Genomic DNA, 19641 nt, shown 5'->3' with positions numbered 1-19641 from the left:
CCTGATGCTGTTTTCTGTGTTAAATCTCTCAACGTGGCCTGCAGCCAAAGTGGATTGAGAGGTTTAAGCATTTCATAATTTACCTCTATAGTTCCTGAACATTTTTGCAAAGAAAAAATAAAACCCCAAAGCCAGACTCCAACAAAGGACTGGGAATGTTCAGTCCTGGAGGACACCAGAGTGAGGTAAATTAAAAGGAACAAAGGAAGAGCCCTAATGGAGTATGGATCTTGAGAGAGCAAAATTGGAATGGATCAGCCACACAATCTTTATTTCTTTAATATAGGCTGAAATTTTACGTTTCCAAATACTACCTCTGTGTTTAAATAATTACATGCATTTCTTATTGAAGTGTCAGAGCAATAACCCAGCCCTGAAGGAAAGAGAGGAGGAAGGTGAAGGAAAAAAATCTCTTGCACAAAATCCAGGTCTAATAAAAATCACATAAAAGCAACTCTGTCTGATGCAAATAGTGGAGTGTGTGCACAAGTGACAAGTATTTATTTAGCTAATTTCATAACACTTAAACTTGTTTATATATCATCAGTCCCATCACATGTGCTGCATTTTACCAGTGTTCCAAAGACAAAAATAAATGGCCTACCAGCTGCTGCTTTCTCAAGGTTGTGGTTTACTTGGGTATAAACAGTGAGAGCTAAGTGATTTAAATATTCCTCTACTCTGTAGGTTCAGGAGATCTCAGGGGCTGCCACAGCACACAGGCAACACCTGAAGTGCTGAGCCCTTCCTAGTGGTGTTATTTGACTGGGCAGAAAAATCCTCTTTCCATTTGGAACCTGTACAAGCTCTATTACCAGCTGCATTCTACTTCAAATATTAGCTGGGGGTGGTGGGGCTGGTTACAGCTGGAATACATCATAAAGCAGAAAGCTATTAAAATTCATGGCAGCCAGACAGCGTGTTGATCCTACAAAAATGGAGCTCTATGTTTAATATTTCTAATTAAAAGGAAAAAAAAATAGTTCAATCCACTTTTGTTGTCTTCACCTCTGTCTAAAGCAAGTCTGGGTTTTCACAATACTTTGGCAAGGAAACACAGCTCTGCATTTCAAACATATAAAAGCCAGCAGTGTAACTGCAACAAAATCCTTAAGCTCAGTCCTAGGGGCCTCTCCAGGAATGGCTCCATATGTCCTTGAGAGGATCACAGAAGCAATAAGGCTCAATCCCAACTCCACATCACCTCCAGTTGAGTACCTCCATTTCAGAGCCCCAAACAAGCAGGCTGGTAAAACTCCCTGCCAAAGAAGACAAAGGGGAGAGCAAACCTGAAGGTGTGTTTGAAATTTCACGCTGACAAAAGTTTTTCCAAATTTTAAATGCTCTCACTGGCATTGGGAGTGGAAAGAGAAAGCCTTGAGTACTTACTGAATGTATTTCATTGTCTGTAGGTTTTAATGTGGTGCAAAAAGCCTGAAAGCTCTAATCTGAATAATAAGAGGGTTTGGAGTGAGGGGTGTATTTATAAATACAGCAATTGCTGCTGTAAAAGGTAAGAAAAAAAATCAGAGTAAAAGAATGTATCGGCAGTGAAATCAAGCAACCAAAGCACACAAGAACTCCACATGGATCTTCTGAAAATCCAGCCCTACCTTGCTCATGGCAGTCAGGGCAGGGTCACAGGCTGCATCCAGGTCCTGCACTAACAGCTGGATGCTGTTGGAGATCACACTGCAAAAAAGGGAAAAAAAAAAAGAATCAAGCATGAGTTTTAGAATCACACTGAGTAACAGAGTGCCAGAACTGGAGCCTTTGACTGAGAGAGGAGGAAAATCCTCTCCTGGCTGACAGCAGCACTGTGATGTGAATGCACACAGCTACAACTTGTACTGAGGAGGAGCTGGGAAACCCTGCAGGGAGCTGCACAATGCTTTAAAGAGGGCTCCAGGGGAGACAGGATGGTTTTACAGTTGCCCTTTCTCTGTTTTAACACAAATAAGGGGTTGGGGAATCAAAGGTGGCAGATGAAGAGGAGAAATCCCCAAGTATCAAGCCCAGACTGGGATTCAGATTCACATTTAATCCAGTCTGTGTAACACCAACATTTTATCATCTCTCCATTTATTCACAGCCAATATTCTACTGCTCACAGGAACTCGCACAGAGGATTTAAAAAACGACATCTGCATGAGTTCTGTGTCTCCCATGTGTGAAGATGAAGGCAGATGTCTTATTTACACTATGTCTAGGACTGCTGCCATCCATTGTTTGAGTTCCTGAGACATATACCAGACTAAAGGACACATTAGTCAAACACATTTCCCTCCCCCTCCCCACTCTTTTTTTTTTTCTTTTTAACAGCATGATATTGCTTTGAGACATATTTAAGGCCATCATATCATGATGTGCATAGAGGTGCAGCTGATCCTGGAACAACAGGCAAAAAACCCTGCCTGCAGCAGCTCAGAGCCCTCAGGGGCACAGCACCAGCACTCGACTGCAGACAGCTTCTGCTAGGAGCAACAACTCATTCTGGTTCACTAAGCAGAGTTTTTAAAAACAGTGTCAACTTGAAATCTGCCACAGATGCGTGTTTACAACCTCAGGATTACATTTGTAAGAAGTGGATTTTAGTTTTGCTCTTTCTCATGATGGTAGCACAGATGAGAATCACAGGACTGTGAGAAATCTGAGCAATGCTTCCTCAAACCACCTTTCCTCCCCCTCGCTGTCTTTGTGAAGTTTTGGATACTACTCTGGGGTTCACTGTTCAAAACATCTGTAAGTGCCCACCTTCTCACTGAGATATGGGTAATTCTGACCTGGGTTTTGTTCTTCACCACAACCCAGAAAAGTTGTCTCTTCCCTTTCCTACAGCTCCAGCACATCAAGTCTGGAACAGGATGCAAAGTAGAAGACTTCCTTCAAAGCAATTCATTTGTTTGTAAAGGCAAACTCATCCAAAATGAGTTGGAAAAATTAATATGGGAGATGAAGGACTACAGGCTTCAAGTTACACCATCTAAAACTTGCATTGGGATAAAAAAAGCCCATGACTGTTTGTGCTGGTGCCTCTGCTGCTGCTGGGCACTACAGAATCCCCTCCCTGGGGGATTCCACCAGGCCAAGGGAGACTGAAATAACCCTGCAGGGCACCTGCTGCCACTGCCTGGCAGGGAAGAGCTCAGCACCAAAGCTCTGAGTGGATGGAGAGTGACCCCAGCACTTGGGTGACCTCAGGAGTCTTGGCAGAAGCTGGCCCCAAGTTCAGGTTATCCCCTGAAAACCACAAAACAAGGAGAGAAACTAATTTGTCTGTTATTCAGAATAAACAGCTGCTGTGGAGGGATGGTGGTGCAGCAGGAAAAGTGCTGGGAACACAAAGGATCAGGACATGCTGAGGGGGTTTGGAGCCTGGTTCTGCAGGAAAACCCTTCAAACCCTCACCCAGGCAGCAGTGGGGGACTCCTCACACAGCCCCTGGCATGCACAGAAGGGATGGGGCAGGAAGCTGAGGCCACAAAGGAGCAGTGCAGCCACCACAGTGAGCCCAGCACTTCATGGGTTCTCTGGATGCTGCCCATAATTTTAATTTCACAAAACAGAGCAACAGGGAAATGATGGATTTCTGGATTTACATTACAATCATTATTCTTTTGTGGAACATCAAGAAGAAGTTCCCATGATTTCTCCAACTTTCCTAAAGAAACTGCTTTGCCACCCCAATGACAAACCCCTCCTTTTCTACACATTTGGGGTGGTTCTGCACTCTCCTTTCTCTGAAAGAAGAAACACTTCCCAGGGTGCATGAACAGCATTTTATCACTTATTTTATGACTGCCTAACAAGACATCAAATCCCAGCAGAAACCACTTGTTTGATGTTGAATGAGCCAATGCCAGCAAGGTTTATAGCTCTGACTTGCACTGACAGAAGGCTGGACAAAGCCCTGAGCTGGAACAGCATAAAAGTCAATTAAAAGCCTTTGTTACAAGATATATCAGCCCTGTCAGCTGGACTTTAAACCTGTCCAAAGCAGCAAATGTGAGCTATACATAAAACAATTTCCAAAACACTTCACACTGGCTGTCTGGGACCCACCAGCTCCTCAGGCAGCCACTGTGGAAATCCAGCAGCCACTTGAGGTTGCTGCTTCCTGCTGCAAAACTCACCCCCAACTTGTCCATGCTAAGAAAACCCCATTTTATGCCACGTTTTATTTCTCCTTCCCTGCTGCCTGGCTTGCTTTGGCTGAGTGGACACAGCAACCCTGAATCTCAGGCTGGGATTCACTCTTAAAGAGAAGAGCCTGGAGGGAAGGGAGTCTCTGCAGCCTGGACTGGAGCCTGGGACCATGTGAAAGAGCTGGATGGAGATTCAGTGGGATCCTGTCCACTGCAGCAGCAGAGGAGGAATCACAGGAAGGAAGTCTTGTGAAAAAAAAAATCTTGCTGCTATCTGGGCTGAATCTTTGTTTTAGGGAGAGGAGGAGCTGGTGACAGGGATTATTTTTCCAGTCTTGCCAAGATATTCTTTTGTCTGATAAGAGGCAAAACAACTTTTGCCTCAATTTTCTTGTCTCAAAAAATACATTCAATCTGTCTGTCAGGGGTGGAGAGGAAAGGATGTTAGAGCAGAATATTTTTAGCACCGCTACATGAAAAGTTATTTTAATGAATGATAATCTTCTCTCAATTATAATCCCCAAATATAAGATTGGATCAGTCTTTTATGTCATCTGAAATGGGGTTTGATCATACTGACAAGGCTGCTGATTAACAGGGGGAAGTTAAAGCAGGAAGGAATGTACTGAAATAGCTTCCTTTCTTGAGATGTAACAGCCACCTCGCAGAGCTGCCAAGATGCAAATGCTGTTTCAAATGGAAACTCACTATTTCCTTTCCCTTTTCCAGTGCTCTTGTTCCTTTGGCTTGGACCATGGGGAGCAGCTAAAGCCTGAGCTAGTGCTGCTCTTGGAGCAGCCAGGGGATACCACTCCTGAGCAGGGAAATGCCTGTGCCCATCCCAGGATCTCAGGGCTGTTTTCACTCCAGCACCATCTGGCTGACAAAAGGGGATGTTTGACACCTTGTGGGAGGAGGCATGTGCTGCACATACATGCTGAAAGTGTCCATCTCTCCTGTCAGGTTGATTCTCTCCATTAGGCTTGTGTCCACTTTTTCTTTGAGCTTCTCTTCCAACTGTTGGGAAACAAAACAAGCAACAGGGAGATCAGGTTTCTAACTCGAAATAATCGTTCTTGAAAACTCCTGCCCTGGAAAGGTCAGCTTCTTCAAACTTCATCTGTGACCAAACTATACCCAAAACTCATCTAGTGACACTGGAAATCTTTCCTCCTTGGCATCCCAGAGCTGTTGATTTGCCAGGATGGGCCACGGTGGCTCCATGTCCTGAAAGAATTAAAGCTCCAAGGTCAAATATGTAACTCTAGTATGACATGCTACCGTAGTAGCTTAACACTGTGGCATCTGTCCTGCTAATAAAGATGTTTCTCAACACTCTGCCTGTGCCCAAACTGCAGAGGAGAAGGAGGAGGATTGCCAGACCTAGTGGTGGAGAGGCCTGGATGCAGCCAAACATCACAGCTCATTCCTGACCCATGGCATTTTGGAAGCACCTGAATGTAATGAGTGGAGTGGCTGCAAATCACATCAGCATAAATTCCTCCTCTCTCCACTCCACATTGCCCCAATATTTCATGCAAGTATTTTCCCCAAAGTATTTTGAATTATTGTTGTGCTTGTTTTTATGAAGGGGAGATAATGAACAGAGAAACTTAAAAAAAAATAAAAATTGGCCCCCAATCCAAAACAAATTATGTAGCAAGTAGAAAAGGATTGACCCCAAAATGGATGCTGCAAAGCAGGATTACAAGAAATTGCTTTTCTCAGAAAATCAATACTTTTCTTTCTTTGAAGTACAGAATGAATAATGTAGAGCTCAATAATCAATGGAATTTTTTTAGTACTTTTGGCTGTCCCAGTCTCCACAGCAACACAAAAGAGGGGCTGGTTCCTCCTCAAGCTAAACTCACCTGCTGGGTGGTGGCCAGGCAATATTCTGCAGTGCTCAGGATGCTGCAAATGAGGCAGAGTTCTTCTAAAGTAAACTTTGCCACTTCAGAGCCTTCCTTTTCTTTCAGCAAACTTGTGATGGTGAGCCCACCACTGCTGCTGGTTGTCCTGGGGGAAAAAAAATCAAAAACAAACAGATAAAACCTGTGAGGTTTTTGAGAGTACAGACACCCAAAGTGCAAAGTTACTGCTGGATTTTAATGCCATAAAAATTTAATTTTAGTTCCCACAACCCAACAGCCTGTGCAATTCAGGACATCAAACCCACAACTGCTATTTTGGTGAAGGAATTTCTTTTACAAAGAGCTTTGTACCAGGTCTTTAAGCAAAGGACAACTCACTCATTGACAAGAAAATAGATTAGGATGCAAGTGGAACACAGCCTTCCCCAGGTAGCTTCACCTTCACTGCCAGTTATCCAAAATCTAATTAAAGACTGCAGAAGAATCTCAGAACTATCAGGAAACTTGTCATATTTATCTCTGAAGCACTAAACAGCTGTCCATATGCATTTGAGACTTGGGCAACCTGTTTTAAAAGCTGATGGTATCAACAAAGTAAATTATAGAAGATGTGCCTTCCCCTCCACTGTCTTCAGTGAGCAAGGTTCATGTATCAACAAAGAGAGACTCAGAGCAGTTTAGAGGCAGGAAATTCCCTACCTCTCAACTCTTTATAATCCAAATCCATTAAAAAAAATAGGACAGTGATATTTATCTTGGACAGCAAAAATGGAGCACTCAAAAAAACGTGGATAAAGAATGCAACTGAGGTCTGATGGAGAACCCACATTAAATTTATCTTTCCACTTGTCTGGATGGAACCCTCTGCCCTTCCATCTGTGAAAGATTTTACTGGTTTCAGAAAGTCATTCTGCTGCTCCCAGGTTTACAAAGGAAACAAACTGAAGATGTTAAATGGCAAATAAAATTATCTGCAGTGGGGTTTTGGCAACATCTCAGGAGCACCTTTAGCCTGTACACTGATCCATACTTGTGCAAACTCATTATGATTTCCTTTCCTTTCACTAGATTTACATCTGCAGATCTTATTTATACAGAGATAAAATGTTCCAGAGCAGAGGGAGGTACAGGGAAGCACCTCAGCATCTCAGGAATAAACCACCTTCATTATAAATTACCATAGAGATGATGCTGGGCTAAGGCAGCTGAGAATCCCAGTGTGAGCTGGTTACCCAAGCAGCAATTCTGAAAGCCAGGCCTCTCTGAAGAGACTTGGGCTGGCATTTCAAAAGGAACTTCAAGAAACTGCAAATCTGACTGCTAATCAAAGCCAAATATGAAGCTACTCTCCAGAGGCCCTTAAAAGAAAAACAATGTGTGAGTGCTCATTTGCTCTCCTGCTTTTCTCTCTTGCAAGAAACTGAACTTTGGAGAAAACCATGAAGTCAGGGGAGTGATCCTGCTGCTACCTGGGCTGTTTGACAGGGAAATGAGTGTTCACAAGGATGTATTGATGAATTATCTCTACAAATCATCAGCTCCTCAGTGCAGTGGGATGCCTGCAGCACTGAGGGTGCCAAACTCACTTGGGCAGGTTTCCAGAGAGGATTTTCCAGGCGTATTCCCGCAGGTATTTCTGGAAGATGGTGGTCAGGGCTATCATGGGCTCCCCAGTGCTGAGCTGGGAGCACTGCACCATGCACTTCTTGTAGTACACAAAGAGGTCAGCACAGCTGGGCAGCACAGCTCCTCCTTCATCCACGTTGGGCTTGGGGGGACCCTGAGCCTTGAAGTCAGCCACAAACCTGTCAATCAGCTCTCCCAAATTCCTGGGGTGGGGAAAAAAAAGATATCTGAGTTTGTTGAGAAAGGAATTGGAGTGAAAAGAGAGAATAATGCTTACAATGAGATGCCCTGTCTTGTGACAGCAGCAGCTGGGTATTCCCAGCCCTTTCTTATCTCCATGCTCCCAGCACAAAGCTCACACAATTCCACACAAGCCCAAACCTTTTGTGCTCAGGAGTTTTAGTGGCAGCTTCAAATCTGTTCTCCAGCCACACATAAAAGCTCCCAGGTCTGCCAGGGCTCAGTTCAGCACATTTGATGCAAGTGCATTAAGCCTGTGCTCAAGTTTCATTCCTGGCACCAGGAAAAGGAACAGTCAGGCTTCCCATCCCAGCAGACCTCAGGGAATTTGGATTTTGAAGGGATGTGCTCAAAATGGTGTGTGCCATTTGCCATTTCTTGGTCCCATTTGGATACCACCTGCTTTTGCACAACTTCACACATCCTTTAAAGAAGTTTTATTTAGCGTGAGCACAAAGTGCACTTCCTACTCAGACCCTTTTTAAAAGCACAAAAAGCCCTCTTATTGTCTCCAGTGATTCATTACAGCCTGGTCCTTACTCAAATATTTCAACAATAAACTCCACTCCATCCTTTCACCAGGACAAAAAGGCTTTTGAGCATGGCAGAGGGCCAGAGCCATCAACACAGGACCAGAGAATCTTCTGATCTTGGGGAGTTCCTCTGGTCCTACCCCTCCAGAGACAGCACATCCGTGCTGGAGACCAAGCCCAGCTCAGCTCCATGGAATAACCTTTGCCAGATGAATTCCAGCAATAAACCTGCTCCCCCAGGCACACTCACACACACACAGCCTTCCTCAAGGAAGTTGGGATTTTGGGAAATTGATAGGCCTTTCAGATGAGAGAGGTACCCTGCTGACCACGAGTTCCTGTATTTTATATTCCTGTTTTTAATATGGTTTTCCTGCAGCCTTCCCCTTCCCATGGCACAACCTACACCTTTGAGGGTGCAGTGGCTGTGTCATGATCCAGAGCTCTAAGGAAAAAGCCAAATCCTCAGGAGAAAGGCTGAGATTCTGCAGCACATTCTCACCTTGACCAGTGAAAGGGGAAAAACCCACCACCAACAACTTTCCCCCAGTTTCTATCCCTTTTTGCTTTCCTTCCTGTGAGAGAGAAAACCCCTCTGATTCCAGAGAATCAGAAAAACCACAAGCAGAGAATTCAGAGAATCAGAGAACCCACAAGCAGAGAATTCAGAGAACCCACAATTCAAAGAATCAGAGAACCCAGAAGTCAAAGAATTGAGAGAACCCACAAGTCAAAGAATTGAGAGAACCCACAAGTCAGAGAATTCAGATAATTCAGAGAACACACAAGTCAGAGAACTGAGAGAATCAGAGAACCCAGAAGTCAGAGAATTCAGAGAACCCACAAGTCTCTTTCCTGACAAACTCAGGCTGCTGCCTCAGAATGGATGAGCTCCTACCACAGGTGATCTTCTGGGCCAAACTTATCTCCAGAGATGTGCTTGGAATACCAGGACTCTCAGCCATGGAGCAAGCCTGGTTGGCTTTAGCCAAAGACAAGCAGCCCCTTTTCTTTTTCCATGCCTATTGCTCGAGCCCTGCACACAGCTCTGATTCCACACTCCCAGCTCCTCAGCTGCGTTACAAGCACTGTAAAAACATCAGGCTGCTCCACTGATGTGATAAATCTCCACGCTGGCAGCAGCAATTGAAGGCTGAAGTGAAGCATTGATTGTGTTGGGCCACAGAGAAGCAGAATTTACCTCCCTCTGTAGCTGTAGCAGAGCCAAACAGATGGCTGCTGCAGGAGGGCTCACACGTGCTGCAGCCTGCAGATTCCTGCAGCTTCTCAAGGAAAGAGGACGTGGCTCACTCCTTGTCAAACTCAACAGCTGCATCTCCACCTCTGCATCTGTGCTGGGCTCCAGCTGGGCAACAAAGTGGAGCTTTCTTAGCAGTCACCAGTCACTTGATTTTTTTTTTGCCTTCTCTCGGTCTCGAGACACGGTCAGGAATGTCAATGGCTTTTGTTTCTTTATGTTTAGCCCACATGTTCTCCTCTTCTCTGAGGCAAAGTGAAATGGATCTGCATTTTCCTGCTCCCCCAAGGTCTTGTCAACTGGGATGCAGGAGAGAATGCAGCTGTTGAGAAGAGCTGGGAGAGCAGTGCTGGGGCTTCACGCTTGTTCTGATCCCAACCTGGATAAAGCTGCCCATCAAACCAGGCTGTGGGACTGCTCCTGTTTCACAATGGCACTGGTGCAAGCAAAACACCAGGATATTGTGCACTAAAAGAATTAATACATCATTAATGCACACCTTGGCTGATGGCAATCCTTCAGCTGGACCAAATGTGATGCAAAGGCCACAAATGTTGGTGTGGTACAGTGGGAGCACAGAGAGTCTGGCAGAAAAAGCTGCTGGGAGATGAAACATGCAGAAGGCAGGAGAGCTACAGAAAATGAGTATTTTCTCCACAGACTCTGCAGAAAAGCTCCAAGAAAATTCTCTGGTAGTGCAGATGTGGTATTTCCTAACAGTAGCATATTTATTGGGAGTGAGAACTCGCCAAATCTAACCAAGAGAAAGAATGAAATGAAATCACATAAAGGGAATTCTATTCTGCTTCTTTTCATTCCTGCATTCCTCTTTGTTGTTTTTTTTTTTTCTTTCACTCAACCTGTTCAGGGTTGTTCTGGCCATCAGAAGAACCAGGAACTCAGGAGCAGCAGGAGAGAAGACCTGGGTGCTCAGGAAGCTGGGAGTGCCCAGGGATGTGGCTCCAGACCCCTGGAGCACTGCAGAGCAGTTTGCATGCACTGGGGATTCTGGAAGCCCCTGTGCTGATGAGGCTGCAAACACACAGCACAAAGTGCCAGTTTTCCAAGCACTCTGGGCTCAGACGTGCCTTTGAGCAGATTTAAGAAGGCTCTGCACACTCTCAGCCCTGCAGAGCTGACAGAGCTCTTCCTCCTCTCCAGCTCAGCTCATGTCTGTGTGCTCCTGCTGCTCCAGCTGACCACAAAGGACAGCTAAAGATGCACACCCAAAGGGGCAGGGATGAAATCTGCTCTGCTGGTCAGAAATCTGGTATTTACTCTGCAGCTGAGGGTGGAGAGCAGCATCTTTAAACTCCTTCTTTCAGGTGCTTCCTCTTAAATTCTACAGATTCTGGCACTGTGTTTTTATAAATGGGTATGGAAACAATTTTTTTTGGCAGAAAATGCCCAGGATTTTTTATGCCACAGATTTAATGTGGCAGAAAAATGATGAACAAAACTATTGCTCTCACTATTCAGAGCTCAAACATACAATTAATGATCTAAGCAACATCTCATTTGCAGACATTGGCAACAGATTCCTCAAAAGTTCAATCAAAGGAAGAAGAAGAGAGAAAATAGTGAAGGAAAGCAATTTTTGGCAGTCAGGGCCAGCATGGGAAATACTGTGGCAGTTTTTCTTTGAACTCCCTGCAGCTTGTGGCTATAAAGATAATATAAAACATCTCATGATTGTAAAGGAAAAGGAAAAAAAAAAAAGGCAACTGAAGGGGCTAGGAGCACAGTGGGGTAGAATTACCAAAATGGGAATTAAAATGGCCCCCAGTGAGAAGGGAAGAAATACTGAAATAAGTCTGTGCTCAGTTGGCTGAGGGCAGGGGGGAAATATCAGTTTCCCTTTGTGATACTGCAGAGCAGAACCTAAACCCAGCAGGACACAGCACTGTGCAAGGCTTCAGCTATTTAATGATTTATTTTTTTTTTAAGCATAAAAGGTTGATGGGACATGGAAAAGCTTTTCCAAGATGCTTATCATGGAGTTTGGATAAAATCAGGACACTACAAGCCTCGAGTCAGACATTCTCTCATGTGCAGAGCCTTGGAAGAGAGAAGAGCACACACAGATGAGACACACCAAGTAGGCACCTCCTCCTTTCCAGCCACTAATCTGTGCTAAAAGACTCAATTGAACCTTTTTCAACTATTTCCTCTCTCAGGTGGCACTGCAGTTGTTACTGAGATGTTATTCAAACCCTGGTGTGAGTGGAGGTGCACAAGGAGGAGTGGTGAGAGCCCTGAAAACTTCTCAGAACTCACAGCTGAAAGCTCCTTTCATTCAAATTGTTTTGCTGCAAGTCAAAGAGGAAGATGAAGAAGGGTGCCAGGGATTAAAGCCCCTGACAAAATCCCAATCTGTGAGCAAGGATAATGTTATCTTAAAACCAGCTTTCATCTAAGGATCTCAAATAACTTATTCCTACAAAGCAAATCTTGCAAGTCCTCTGCCACAAAGCCACGTGTGGATTTTAGAGAAAACCCAACCCTGTTATTTGTGGAAGACACGAGATGAAAGAAAGACACATGTCTGCAGAGGGAACTGCAGAGGCAACAGAAGTAATTTAGGAACTCTAAGCCTCTTCCAGAGAAAGGCAGCAGGCACCACTCCTGCAATTACACACAAAACCAACTCCACAGCCCTCTGAACACTCATTTTGTCCAAGCAAAGGCCTCACTCAAAGCTTCTTGAGCCACAAACACTGCTCCTGTTGAAATCAGGCAGCAGAGCTGCAATATATTAATTTTCTGCAGCTTGAGTACAGAATCCAGCACAACCCAACACATCCAGAAACCAAACAAACCCTGAAACTCAGGCTGGTTACTCACTTGTCCTGGGACTCAATGTACACATAGAGGTGAGGCTCAAAGCACTTGGAAACAATGCCATGGAAAGGATTGTCAGGGACCTTTGGCTTCTTTGGCTGCAAGGAAACATTCAGAATGTTGGTTCAAACCTGCCCTGGAAGACCTTGAAGGAACAGCAATGCAACAGCACAGAAGGATATAAATCTTTATAGATATATTGTAATACAGAAATTTGCTGTCAAATAATCAAAACATATAAATGTCATTATATCCAAGTCTTCCCTCCTTCTTATGGAGCTGTTAGCAATCCAAGGAATTATCTTTCCTCTTGTAAAATATTCTCAGCCTTAAAGAGAAGGCTGCTCATGCTTACAGATTTCAGCTGAAGAATCTTAATGCAGTTTGCAAATAAAATCTCCCTGAATCCTTCAAGCAGTAACAAGGCTCCTCTAGTCCCCTCTGAAACCCAATGTAGCAGTTATTTGAAAGCAAGATTAAAGAATCCTTACATTTTAGAATATCAAGGGCAATAACTCAAAGTTACAGGCTTCATCTGAATGAATTTTATTTAGATAAACAGCATGTAATTACTGCAGGAGCCAGAATTATACAGGCCTGCTTTCACTGTGAAATATCTTTCTGGGGATGCAAAGATTTCTATTTTTAAATCACATTTAGAGCATTAAGCACAGGTGCCATGTGGGAGCCATCCTGTTTACCCTCATTTGAGTTTAGTGCTGCACTCAAACCACGGCCAAGCACAGCTCACCAAAGCCACTGGGACTGCTCACACACTTAAATTTGTGCATGTTTAAGTACCAGGCTGGGCAGGACCTTGAAGTTCTTTTTTGCCCTACAGCTAGATTGTTATTATTGTTTTTTACTAATAGGTAATTTCTCTTGTTGCTTCCCAGCAGACCAGCAGCTTTTCACTGGCTGCAAAGAGGGCTGCAGTGACTCTGGAATGGAATTCTTGCTTCTCTCTCCACAGAAAGCCAAGATCAGCTCCCAGCCAATGAAGATATGAACTTTTCCAGCTGATTTTTTTTAAATGCAAGAAAAGCCAAACAAAAGAAGCAAAGCCTAAAGGACTTTCTCTCCTAAACAACAGAGGAGGTGGCACTAAGAATTTGGCAGAACTATCACAGTGTGACAAGGGAAACATTTCTCAGCAACAATTCAGCCCCAAATGATGAACCCCAACTTATAGCTGCAAACCTAAAGTGAAGAAATGATTTTATGGAGGCCAGACCACCCCTATGAACCTTGAATGAAGAATTTAACTTTTAAGAGCCCTGGGACAGAATCATTACCAGGCATCCTCCACCCAAACCCCTCTCTGTTTGTGCAGGATGCACACACTCACTGGAGCTGGGAGGGAAAAAATGGCTGGGAACCACAGAAACCTGGCAGCTGCCAAAGCCCTGGCAGGGCAGTGCCAGCACAAGGACACAGATTCACCATTTGCCACTCAGCAGGCTGGAAGAGGCAGCTCCTGCAGCAGGCCTGGCTCTCTGTGCCTCTGCACCACGCTGCTCCCAGCATGTCTGGTGGAAGGAATATTAAATCTTTTACCAGTAGCACTGAAGCTGTATTTCTGAGTGTGCAACCCTGTCCAAAAGCTGCAGATGTTTAAGCTATTTCCTCCTCGAGTTTGATGGAAATAATAAAAGGTTACTGTTGTCACAGCAAGGAGGTCTGCAGCTGGCCCAGTTTCCTTTCATTACTATCCAAAGTAAACAGATTAAATGGAACTGCTAGGATTACCAAAAGAGGTGCTTTTTTAGCATGGATTCCCCCCCTCAAATTCTTATGCTCCCTTTTAGATCCCCAAGGGTCTTGAATTTTCAGGACTGGTGTCTTGGAAGGGCTCTTTTACTGAAAACCCTTCAGCTCTTTGTGTCCCTTCTGTTCTTCAGGCAAGATGAGACTTGCAGCCCTTCCAGACTCCCAGCATGAGCCAGCAGCTGCTGGCACTGGGACACTGAAATGCTGGAGCCCACCTGGCACCCAGGAGGCTGCAGGGCAGCAGAGCCCAGCCCTGTGACACTGACACAGGGCATTCCTACAGGGAAAGGGCAGCCTCACCACCATCTGCACTTCCAGGGATGTCTCCTCTCCATGGATGGCTCCACAAGGCACAGGGAGCACAGCAGTTCCTCTCTCAAAGCTCCTGAACTGCTGCATTCTGCTGTTCAATAAACACAGCCCTAATTGTTGTAATTATCTCTCCACCTGCCTCCTAACAGCCCTGGCTTCTCCAAGGATGTCCTCTCATCTCAACACTGCAAATCCCAATCAACTTTCCAGTTATTAGGTATTGGAAAGGAAGCTCTTCCCAAAAAATGCATCAGAGGTGTCACCCCAAGTTCCCGACCTCTGTCTCACTGGTAAAATCCACACAATACCAATTTTACACTGGTAAAATACACAATACCAATGTCCAAGCTGTATTTTAATGGAAAGAGCAAAACCTTGCTTAAATCATTCTGTTTCAGGACTTTGGCTGCCTTGCTCTTGTGGAAATCTGCAGGGGATGCAGTGCACCAGACTGTGCTGGTGGAGAGCTCCCACCAGGGGCAGGGATTTGAGTCCTGAGGCCCTGGTCACCCATCAGGATACACCTGTACAGGGCCCATTTACAGGGCTGTAAATCCCCTAAAAAAGAGGAGAGTACCAGCCTCAAGTAACTCACAACTGAACATTTAGAAAACATCCATCTGGTGTGTAAAAAAATACAGGCTTTGATACTGGTGCCAATTAAAACAATTGCATTTATCATTCACCCTTTAATGTTTGCAGAGGGCTTTGGAAGCCCTGTGCTTGTACAAGCAGTTAGGTGCTGCCTGCTTTGCAGAGGTGATGGATAAAAAGCACTGCAAAGATAAAAATCCCAGAAGTGATTTATCTGGAGTGAAAATCTAAAGCTGACACTTGAAAGTTCAATGAGTTGCCTGGTGACTCCAGACAGTTTGCTTAGCTGACAGGGCAAAATGTGAATTGCAACTGCTTGTAGAGGAGCTTCTTAGGGGATCTGAAAACCCAAATAGCTATTTCATCTCCCTCTGACAGAAATCCTGTATTACATTTGGGCTGTTGCTGTACAGGCTGGAACAGAATCCAGCTCACTCTCACGTGGCAGGATTGTCTCTGCACTATTAACTGGAATAAAGATTGCTTTGGTTTCAGTGAAGTGAGCCAGAGCAAAGCATGGTCGTACTGGGAGCCTGAATGCTGCACAAAGGATCAAAACTGCACTAAATTAATTGCTGTGAAAACAAACTTTTCAAATCAATGGGATGGGAAAAGCTGAGGCCCCACTGGAGATTCTGACAGAGGCTGAGAACTGGGAACTTCAAAGACTTACTTTGTCTGTATCACTTTTCTCCATCACAATCTCATCTGCCTCTGCCCCAGTTTCATCCTCCAGAAAGGGGTTGGTGGAGGGAGGTGGCACTTCTGGCTTTTTCTGCTGGAAAAGAGGAAGCTCATCAGAGAACAGCCAGTTTTGTGCCCTCTGGCACATAGCTGCATCCACATTTTGCTTTCCTGAGCCCTTCCAAGCACTGCCCAGCAATCTGCCTTCTCCCAGCAGAGGTGATGAGATCCTGGCTCCCTCTCCATCCCTCCATGCTGCCTGAATCCTCCATGAAAGTGTGACATTTTATCCAGTGTGACATTTCCACTCTCCCAAACCCCACTCCAAAGAGTGTGGTCACCACTGGCATAACCCACAACAGCAGCTCCAAAACTCTGCCCTGCAATCAACCCCAAACTGCTGCTCCCACTGTTTGTCCCCCCCTCTGCACCCACCAGCCAGCTATTTATAATGGTGGCCTTCATTTTGGGTACAAAACAGGGCAGATGACAGCCAGTGTCACAGCCTCTAGACATGTCAAAAAGGGGGAAACACAGAATTCTCTGTCATTTGAAACCACACCCTCCTCCTCTGGTTTTCTCACTTACAACAACCCAGCAAAGTCAATTTAATTAAAGCTGCAGATTTTCTATGAGATTTGTCAGAATAAATAAAGCCATATTCCTGAGAGATCTAAATTCAGCCAGGAGGAAAACCTTACAGGAGTTCCTCTTTTAATTAGCAGCACCCACAGCAAATGACCAGTGGGTCCAGCAGCTTTCCTTGCAGGCTGAATTGTCACATCCAGGCAGGATTCAAGACAGCAGCTGGACAGAGAAGCCAACCACACATGCTCTGTGCTGCCAGAGCTCTGGGCTGAGATTCCAGGCAGGAAAAGCTCAGAGATGGCTCCAGAGATATTCCCTGAGTTTTTTCTCTTGGTTCTGCCTTTACAATCTACAAAAAGAGACAAAGCAGAAGCCACCAATGTTCCTGCAAGCCAGAGTGACCCAACAATGTGGGACTGAAAGCTGGTACCATGTGGTCAATGTGTGGTACCCAAAATTGAGGAGAAGAGGGGACTTTCAGTTATAATGTGTCACTGACACGTAGAGAACAAACATTACAAGGCATTTAACCACACCATAACCACTCTGTGGCTTCAGACAGCACAGGGCCCCAGGAGAACCAAAAAAGCACACAAGCAGTGCATTTTTTATTCTTGTGAGCCATCTTCCCTACAGTTTACACAACTAAAAATCACTTTTCCAAGCAGGCCACTGAGCAGAGTCCCACTGAACACCCTGAGCAAGGGGAGGCTGCAGGGACACCTTTTGTAGTGTCCCCCACCTGAGCAATGTGTGAGGGGGTTTCTTCCTCCTGAGTAAAGGAGAGCTCTTCAGAAATGCCCTTACCACTGTGCCATCAGCAAGAGTGCAGCCTGAGAAACGCTTGGCCAGGAGCCCCTCAAAGTTGGTCGTCCTCTGAATTGCAAACAAAAGCAATTTCACCTCAATCTCCTTGGCCCTGGTGCGCATGATCTTGGAGAGCTCTGCCCTGCAAGAGAGAGGGGATGTAGAAAAAACAAATGTGGTTTTCTATAAAGGTCTGAAACCTAACACTGGAACTCATTCCATTCCCCAGAGAGACTTCCATCACAAAATTCAGGCTAATTCCTAAGAGGCTCTCTGACATAAAACTGCTTTGCAGATCCCATTTCAAACACAAGCAGATCCCATTTCAGTGGTTCTGAGCTCTGTGGGTAACAGGACCCCATCTCCTGGCAGCCAGTTGGGAAAGCCCTGAGGATCCAAGCTGGGGAAGCACAGGGACTCCCACTGGGTCCCAGCACAAAGGCAATGGAGCTACAGGGACTCCACCTGGCACCTTCCTCAGTTTCCCTGTCTCTGGTTGGCAAAGAGCCTGGTCACCACAGCCAGCTCATGCTATTCCACTTGCCCTGAAATATTGCTGATTTTTACCTCTGTTACGCTGAAATTGATTTTCACATCACTTCAATTTCTCATCATTTTAGCAACACTTCTCAGCCTTTTCACTCCTCGCTTCCTTTTAACCACAGACAATTCCAGAGAGACATTTGCACCCTGCCTTTAGACACTGACCAGCATGGCAGGAACCAAGCCAACCTTTTATTATCAGGAAGCTGGGAGGCAGCAGGAGCTGCGTGGTATCACTGAAGGGGCATTGGGACAGACAAAGGTGATACAGAGACCCTACTATCAGAAGGCATGAAAAAGCACTGTATTATTAGAAATTTACATTTATTATTATTATCACCATTATTAATTTTTTATTATTCAAATTTTTATATTATTTTTGATTATTGTTATTAGAAATGTACATTTTTATAGAAACAATGGTGGACTTAAGACCTGATTGCCCTTTAGGAATCTTCTTTTACACTACTGGTGAACTATGAATACTACACTCTGAAGAACCATATCCATAAACAACAGTTACACAAAGAGAGATAACAGTTTCAATTCTTTCTCTGAGCTTTCTCCAGCTTCTTACAGAAATCCCTGGGGCAATTCTGCTCTCTGTGTTCAGAGGGGTGTGACTGCCCAGCGTGGGGCTCACCTGGTGACGTGGCAGAACTCCACGGCCACATCTATACACAACAGTTACAGAAAGAGAGATAATAACTGTTCCAATTCCTTTTCCCAGCATCTTACAGAAATCCCTGGGGCAGTTCTGCCTCTCTGTGCCCAGAGGGGTGTGACTGCCCAGCGTGGGGCTCACCTGGTGACGTGGCAGAACTCCACGGCCACATCTACAAACAACAGTTACAGAAAGAAAGATAATAACTGTTCCAATTCCTTTTCCCAGCATCTTACAGAAATCCCTGGGGCAATTCTGGTCTCTGTGTTCAGAGGGGTGTGATTGCCCAGCGTGGGGCTGTGACTGCCCAGCGTGGGGCTCACCTGGTGACGTGGCAGAACTCCACGGCGATGCGCTCCGTCATGCACCACTCGGCGGGGAACATGCGCCCGTACTTCTCCTCGTAATCCACCAGCTGCCTCTTGATCCAGGCGTAGCGCCGGTCAATCTTACCCAGCCAGGCCACCTGAACCCCAGGGACAACAACCTTTTAGCACCAACAGGATTTCTAGCAGCAGCAGTTGCAAATATTCAGAGCTCTGCTCCTGCTGCAGCTCTGCTCGCTCTCAATCAGAGATGATTTTACACTGATTAACATCTTGATCCAGGTGTAGCACTGGTCAACCTTGTCCAGCCAAGCCACCTGAATCCCCAGGGACAATGATTTTTAGCACCACCAGCATTTTTAGCAGCAGCAGTTGCAAATATTCAGAGCTGTACTTCTGCTGCAGCTCTGCTCACTCTCAATCAGAGATGATTTTACACTGATTAACATCTTGATCCAGGTGTAGCACTGGTCAACCTTGTCCAGCCAAGCCACCTGAATCCCAGGGACAATGACTTTTTAGCACCACCAGCATTTTTAGCAGCAGCAGTTGCAAATATTCAGAGCTGTACTTCTGCTACAGCTCTGCTCTCTATAAATCAGAGATGATTTTACATTAACATCTAGATCCAGGTGTAGCACTGGTCAATCTTACCCAGCCAGGCCACCTGAACCCAGGGACAATGACTTTTTAGCACCACCATCATCTTCAGCAAATACTCAGAGCTGTGCTGCTGCTGCAGCCCTGCTCTCTCTCAGCCAGAGGTGGTTTTACATTGATTAACATCCTCTGAATGCTTTGGATTATTGGTGATAATTTTGTCCGACATCCAGGAG

General features: G+C 45.2%; 1 protein-coding gene across 4 annotated transcripts in view; it reads right to left on the bottom strand.

The window, feature by feature from the left end:
* Positions 1-19641, bottom strand: part of VPS53 (VPS53 subunit of GARP complex) — a 63817-nt gene that overhangs the window by 15754 nt on the left and 28422 nt on the right. For 2 of the 4 annotated variants that reach the window (XM_039720608.1, XM_039720610.1), the window contains 8 exons: positions 18803-18945; positions 17273-17414; positions 15867-15971; positions 12521-12615; positions 7606-7848; positions 6017-6164; positions 5080-5162; positions 1614-1692 (listed from right to left, as the gene is read on the bottom strand). In XM_039720608.1, the coding sequence (XP_039576542.1) occupies positions 1614-1692; positions 5080-5162; positions 6017-6164; positions 7606-7848; positions 12521-12615; positions 15867-15971; positions 17273-17414; positions 18803-18945 (1038 nt within the window). The remainder of the gene's footprint in view (positions 1-1613; positions 1693-5079; positions 5163-6016; positions 6165-7605; positions 7849-12520; positions 12616-15866; positions 15972-17272; positions 17415-18802; positions 18946-19641) is intronic. The other 2 variants (XM_039720609.1, XM_039720611.1) reach the window with 1 other exon arrangement.

The sequence above is a fragment of the Passer montanus genome, unplaced genomic scaffold, assembly GCF_014805655.1.
Source record: "Passer montanus isolate IOZ18808 unplaced genomic scaffold, ASM1480565v1 scaffold44, whole genome shotgun sequence".
Classification (NCBI taxonomy): Eukaryota; Metazoa; Chordata; class Aves; order Passeriformes; family Passeridae; genus Passer; species Passer montanus.
This window is presented reverse-complemented; position numbering and strand designations above follow the sequence as displayed.